The following is a 7,835-nucleotide window of genomic DNA, read 5'->3' on the forward strand; positions in this document are numbered from 1 at the left end:
GGCGTGAGGAAGAGTGTGCATGTTTGGTTCCTAGATGGATGCCACATTTGCATCTCTCCACCCAGTTAACAGGGACACCATAAAATGCTCAACAACACCTTGTTTCTGGTTATATGGTTACCACCCAACCTTGTAATGGTTTCCTTAGGAGCAGTTGATCTGGCTTTTAGGCACTTGCCACAGCCATAAGCACTGTAGGTTCAGCTTTTTAAAAGCTCAAATGAGTCTTTTTAACTTCTCAAGATAATGACTTCACATGATAATGATACCCATAGAAGAAAAGGGTAAACTCTTTAAGATGTCTCCTTTAAGGAATGTGTGGAGAAAAAAAGTATCAGAACTCAGTCGTGCTTTATGTATATGATATAATCAATGAAAAGTGTAAATTTTGCAAATTTCATGTTCAAAGGTTTATTCAGAACTACTGCTGATTCTCAGTACCATAGAGTACTGGTTAAGGAATATTATTGTTGGTGTGGCTGCAGACCATCTGAACATAACCCAGTGACTGTAGGTTGAAGTATCCCTTCTCTTGCAGTTCACCATCTTCCTTTCAGGGGTTAGTGAGGGAGTGGAGGGATGTTTGTATGACCAGGCAGCAAGTTGCATGGTATTAGTACCACAGTGTGAAGGCATTCCTCTTCAGCACCAAATTAAACAATAAGAATCTTGTACTTGTAGATTATGGATATAGTACAGATACCTCATTTTTCCCCCCCTTCCTCCAGAATGATGAACGCATGGCAAACTTCCAGAGATCCCTTGAAATCTTCATTGATACCCACACAGGTGATATAGTAAGTGGCATGTAGTAAGGCTATTGGGAATACTGCATGTAGCTCTAGCACTCATATTAATCAAGCCTCAAGGAACAATGCTTCCCAGATTTTCCATTAAGTGAGTATCTGTGAGATTCAGTGGTCCAGGTATGGGTAATGGTACAGTTCATAGTATACAGCATCTCTGTAAAACCTTCAGTGCTGTAAGCATGCACAACAGGGTGCTAATATCAGTTCATATGTGCAAAACAAAATCTGCATAGGTACTATACCAGTATCTTTATGGGAAGAAAAAAAAAAAAAAAATGGTGTGGTACAGTATGACAACAGATCATGAATTCACAGTTACCAAAACTATCAAATGAATGCAAGTTGTTTTATGAATCACTTCAAAAATTCATCGTACGTAGGGATGCCCACAGATTTTTCATTACGGGGACAACAGTAGGAAGTAAAGGAAGGACTCTAACTTGACTGATGATTTCTTTGTATATGTTCTGATGGAATTGAATTTAAATGAATGTTGTCATTAAATTGTTGACCATTTGCTCTAAAAGATGAGGAAAGTTATACAGTACAGTTCTCTGTATTAGCCAGTAGGTTTCTGTTTGTAACTTTCAAGTACACAATGTGTAGCCTTAATTACTGATGATTTCTTTGTATTATGTTCTGATGGAACTGAATTTAAATGAATGTTTTCATTAATTTCTGTTGACCATTTGCTCTAAAAGATAAGGAAAGTTATACAGTTCTCTGTATTAGCCAGTAGGCTTCTGTTTGTAACTTTTAGGTACACAATGTGCAGCATTAATGGTAATAGTAACTAATACCAACCACAACTCCCTCACCATCCACCAATCCATCACCCAGTCCTTTTCTGCCCCATCAGTAAGGTAAGGGCCCAGAGCTAGGCTACTCATTTCTGATACTCAAGATGAGAGGACCAACCTTACTCACCACTGAGTGGCATTATCTATCTATCTATTGCCAGATGCCTTAATCCCTTAAGGGTTGGCCACAAACAAATTGCCTCATGTCGCCCTGTCCCCTGCCATTTCACTGCCTTGCTCCCAGCTCACATTCCCCTCTCTCATATACCTTTCCACTCCATCCCTCCATCTCATCCTTGGCCTCCCCCTCCCTCACCCCCCCTCCACCTCACTCACATACACTCTCCTCGGTAGTCTCTCACTTTCCATCCTCTCCACATGGCCAAACCACCTCAGTGTGTTTTTCCTGACGCTTCCTGTCACATCCACATCCATGCCACAACAATCCTTCACTTCCTTATTTGTCAATCTGTCTCTCCATATGACTCCACATGCTCCTCTAAAATAACTTATTTCCACAGCTCTCACTCTTGGACTTCTGTCCCTTCAGCAAGGGCCAAGTTTCACTTCCATATGTTAGAGTTGGGATCACAATACTGTCATGTAGTAACTTTTTCACGTCCCTGCTCACCTCCCTGTTTCTTATCACTGCTTTCAAGGAACCAGCAACCTTTCTTCCTTGTTGTACCCTTTCAAGCACTTCACCCTATAAACTTCCTTCCTTACTCATCGCACTACCCAAGTACTTAAATACACTCATATTTTCCATTTCCTCCTCATCCAACTTCATTGTACATTCACTGACTTAACCTCTCTTGAAGACCATAACATTACTCTTCCCTACATTCACCTTTAGATTCCGTTTCTTACATACTCTCTCAAACTCATTCACTAAGGCATGCAGCTCCCCTTCGTCTTCACTTAACAACACAGTATTATCTGCAGACAACAGTACACGGAGTTTCCAGACACTGCCCTCTCTCCATATGGCTGCTCCAACATCCACTGCCCTACCTTGTATCTTTTATAACCCCATCCATATACAGACTGAACAACCATGGAGACATGACACATCCCTGTTTCAATCCAACCTTCATATAGAAAAATTCACTCAGTTCACTATCCACATGCATTGCAGCCTTAGTCCCCTCATACATACTCTTCATGGCATTCAACAACTTCCCATCTACTCCATATATTCTTGATACTTTCCACAGTCCTTGTCTATCCACCATCATACGCTTTCTCCAAATCCATGAAGGCCACATACAACTTCTTGCCCTTCTCTAGAAACTTTTCCACTAAAGATCTTAGAATGAATTTATCTACACAACCTCTTCCCTTCCTAAAACCTCCCTGTTCTTCCCCAACTAATTCCTCTGTTATTTCCCTAACTGTCAGTAAGTATCCTACCATATACCTTTTCTATTACATTAAGAAGATAAATGCCCCTACGATTACCACAAACTTCTTTTTCCCCTTTTCCTTTGTACAGGTGAATAATTAAACCTGACTTCCAATCATCTGGGACTCCTCCCAGGCCAATCTGCACATCTTTCACATCCATTCTACTACTAACTCTCCCCCATGCTTCAGCATTTTCAGCACACACTCCATCAATTCCTGGGGCTTTCCCCATTTTAACTTTTTTCATCGCATCCACAACTTCCATTCTACTGATTTCTTCCTCTCTTCTCATATCCCTCTGTCTCCCAGCCACTTATACTCACATTACTTTCATTCCCTACGTTCAACAATTCCTTTAAGTGTTCTCTCCATCTACTCACTTTTTCTCCCTTCTCCAATAGTAATCTACCATTTTTATCTTTCACTCCTCCACTAACTTCTTTGGCAGCCTGTCTAATTCTCTTTACCTCTTTCCAGAACATTTTCTTATATTCCCACCACTTTACACTCAAATTCCTTCCAAATTCCTTATCCACTCTCTTCTTACTCTCTCTTACTATAGTCGCGACGCACAACTCTGAGGATGTTGTTATCATGCCCTGGCAACCTAGCATTCAAAAGTGTGTCTGATTTCGTGTATGAGACGCATGTGATTTGTGTATAATAATATATATTTGTGCATAATAATATGATTCGTGTATAATATGACATGAAATCGGACACACTTTTGAATGATAGGTTGCCAGGGTACGATAATGACAACCTCAGAGTCGTGCGCCACGACTATAATCTTTTCACTTCTCTTCCTCTCTCCATACAACTCTCTCTTCCGTCCCTCAACTTCTTCCAAGCCCCTGTTTCTCATCTACTCATTATATGCTTTCTTCTTTTGTGCCACAGCCTCTCTCACCTCTTCATTCCACCATGTTGTTCCCTGCATCTTTCATCTTCTCTTCACCCCACACACCATCTCACATGCTGCACAGATTTCTTCTGTGAATATCTTGCACACACCTTCCACGTTCCCCATCTGCTGCAATCCATATTTACCCATTCGCTCCTCCACTTCCCTCTTATATTCTGCCCTTTTTCCATCCTCTTGTAACCTTTCCTTTATGTGAGCAGTAAATCCCAACTACTCAAATATAAGCCCTTTCTGGCCATCTGGTTGGAATGCCTTAATGCCCTACACCACCAGGCATTGTTTGGTTATGTGGTTACTACTTAGCATAGAATGTGATTTTATTGATTACATTAAACCATTTGGCTTGTCTGTAAGTGTAGAATTACCTGAAGGCAGCACTGCATCGAGTGAGTGGTTGATGGGTGCCCCCACAACAAAATTAGCCTAACTTACCGGAGTTGTCACACTAATCTTAGCATTTATTTTGTATATCTATCTATTGCTTGACATCTCAATCCCGTTTGGGGTGGCCACAAACAAATCGCCTCCAAGTCGCCCTGTCCCCCGCCATTTCACTGCCCTGCTCCCAACTCACACCCCCCTCTCTCATATACCTCTCCACCCCATCCCTCCGTCTCATCCTCGGCCTCCTCCTCCCTCTTCCCCCCTCCACCTCACTCACGTTCACTCTCTTCATCAGTCTTTCACCCTCCATCCTCTCCACATGGCCAAACCACCTCAGTGTGTTCCTCATAACGCTTCCCATCACATCCACATCCACACCACAACGCTCTTTTATATCCTCATTCGTCAGCCTGTCTCTCCACGTGACTCCACAGGCTCCTCTTAAATAACTCATTTCCACTGCTCTCACTCTTGACTTGTGTCCTTCCAACAATGTCCAAGCTTCACTTCCGTACGTTAGAGTTGGTATCACAATACTGTCATGTAGTAACTTTTTCACTTCCATGCTCACTTCCCTGTTTCTTATCACTGCTTTCAAGGAACCAGCAACCTTTCTTCCCTGCTGTACCCTTTCAAGCACTTCACCCTCCAAACCTCCATCCTTACTCATCACACTACCCAAATACTTAAACGTACTCACATTTTCCAATTCCTCACCATCTAACCTCGCTGTACATTCACTAACTTCACCTCTCTCAAAGATCATCACTTTACTCTTCCCTACATTCACCTTTAGGTTCCGTTTCTTACACACTCTCTCAAACTCATCCACCAAGCCTTGCAGCTCCCCTTCGTCTTCACTCAACAACACAGTATCATCTGCAAACAACAGTACAGGGAGTTTCCAAACACTATCCTCTCTCACCAGGGCCACTCCAACATCCACTACCCTACCTTGTACCTCTTTTATTACCCCATCCATGTACAGATTGAACAACCATGGAGACATGACACATCCCTGTTTCAAACCAACTTTCAAAGAGAAAAATTCACTTAGTTCACCATCCACACGCACTGCAGCCTTCGCACCATCGTACATACTCTTCACAGCATTCAACAACTTCCTGTCTACTCCATATATTCTTAACACTTTCCACAATCCTTGTCTATCCACCCTGTCATATGCTTTCTCCAAATCCATGAAAGCCGCATACAACTTCTTTCCCTTCTCTAGAAACTTTTCCACTAAAGATCTAAGAATGAATATCTGATCTACACAACCTCTTCCCTTCCTAAAGCCTCCCTGTTCTTCTCCAACTAATTTCTCTGTTCTTTCTCTAACTCTGTCTATAAGTATCCTACCATACACTTTTCCTATTATACTAAGAAGACAAATGCCCCTATGATTACCACACACTTGTTTTTCCCCTTTTCCTTTGTACAAGGGAATAATTATACCTGACTTCCAATCCTCCGGGACTCTGCCTTCCTCCCAGGCCAATCTGCACATCTTCCACATCCATTCTACTACTATCTCTCCCCCATGCTTCAGCATTTCACCACACACTCCATCAATTCCTGGGGCTTTCCCCGATTTAACTTTCTTCATTGCTTCCACAATGTATATGTTTATTATTATTATTTTTTTAGAACTGTGAAACGATTAAAAATATTTGGGAAAACTATGACAAATTCATAGAGCATATTTTTCCAGTGTCCACAAACTTTTCATGGTGATTACTGGAGACTATAATATTCAGGAAAATGATGTACCACATGTTGTATTGACAAGTATCGAAAATATTTTATAAAATATATAAAGATCAAGAGATGGCAGTGTACCAAAAAAACATTAGAATATGGTCAAGGCAGTAAAACAGAAGTATTGGTAATCCCATCCCTTCATATTTTTAAAACTGCATACCTTTGTGTACTGACACACATGGTTTGTTATAGTTATCAGTATACCATTATGGTCACACATTTTTTGTGCACTTAGGCAACATTATAATAGCACATACTGGAGTATGTGGGAATGGGATTAAATGTCTTTTAACTGCCTGAACCTTATTCCGATAGTTTTTGGTGCACTGCTGTTCGTACATCGTCATACATTTCATATATATATTTTTTTAATACTTGTTTTACTGATTCTTAAAAGCTTCTGTAAGAAAGCTCCAGAGGTTTTGGAATTTCTTCAACTTGAGAGCATTGCAGTAGTGAAGGGTTTAATGAAGGCCCTAGCTAACCCACTCCAGTTTGAAAAGTCTGTCTTAACCCATAACCCGCGGGCCATCACTTTTGTGATGCTCGTTGCATAAATACCATACCGCGGGGCGTCACTTTTGTGATTCAGGGATTTTTTAAATCGCCTGGACTTTCAAGTGCGGTCTTGTATCATCTGTTAGTACTGCCAGTGTGTAGCTTTAGGCAGCAATGCTAATACAGCTAGTACTCGCATCCAGTGTTACCAACTTAGCTATTTTTCTGTTTGCCTTGCCTCCCCACCTCCCCTCCCTTACCCCCTCCCCCGCATAGCTACAGCCAGGCTGCACAATGCAACTCCTGGCCATTTTTTTTCCATTCGCTTTTTCCATTAAAATGTGCCCTATGCCCTATTCTCATACTAAAAAAATATATATATATAAAAGAAAAAAGGCTAATTGATACTGCCATTGGCCATGAAGTAGCTAATTTATCACCTGGCAACACCCCACCTGCACTTGGTAACTAATTTTCCATGTTCACTACAAATTGAAATATCCCTTATGACCTATTCTCATACTAAAAAATATATATACTGTATAAAAAGGGGAAAAGGATAAGTGATACTTCCATCAACCTGGAAGTAGCTAATTTATCGTGTATTTAGAGCGTTGCTATCCCTGCGGGAGGGGCACGGTGTGGTCCAGCCATCCCCGCAGGTAAGGGGTTAAGCTGAATAAAATTTTCTGGAGATAAAAACATGAGGGAGCAGAGCACCCATGCCTTGTTGTCAGTCCGTGACTTAACTTTTTACCTAGCTCTGTGACCCTGGCCCTTTACTGTTCTCTAACTTGAAATACTTCATCCTTGCATGACCATTAACCCTTCCACTGTCAAAACTCTATCAAAAGTGATTTAAAGTGACCTTGACCTCTGACCTACTGTTCTCATATCAGAATAATTCATGGCCATATTTCTTAAAAATAATTCTTTCCCTTTGAAGGATTTTTATTTCCCTTTTGTATACTTAAGGATTTCAACGGAAAGGAAGGAAGATTTTTCAGAATGGTGGCCCTGTTGAGCTAAAAAGACCCAGCATGCTGTTTATTGGCATATGGTGGTGTAAGATTTATAAACTCATGTTTCAAAGCATGTACGTCTTGTGCTGGATAATGAAAGCACAGCATTTGAAATATTGGAGGTGTCCACCACATCCATATACTTGGTTTGTATTCAGCCACAAATATCATTCTAGCCAACACCACAGTGGTATTTACTCAAGACATATTCTGGTACTAAATAATT

General features: G+C 41.0%; 1 protein-coding gene across 1 annotated transcript in view; it reads left to right on the forward strand.

The window, feature by feature from the left end:
• Positions 1 to 812, forward strand: part of LOC145417765 (minichromosome maintenance domain-containing protein 2-like) — a 149,744-nt gene extending 148,932 nt beyond the window's left edge. The window contains exon 13 of the mRNA XM_080286372.1: positions 729 to 812. Within this exon, the coding sequence (XP_080142498.1) occupies positions 729 to 812 (84 nt within the window). The remainder of the gene's footprint in view (positions 1 to 728) is intronic.
• The last annotated feature ends 7,023 nt before the right edge of the window (positions 813 to 7,835 follow it).

Source organism: Coenobita brevimanus, chromosome 111, assembly GCF_032717465.1.
Source record: "Coenobita brevimanus isolate Jiangsu-jjx chromosome 111, ASM3271746v2, whole genome shotgun sequence".
Taxonomy (NCBI): domain Eukaryota; kingdom Metazoa; phylum Arthropoda; class Malacostraca; order Decapoda; family Coenobitidae; genus Coenobita; species Coenobita brevimanus.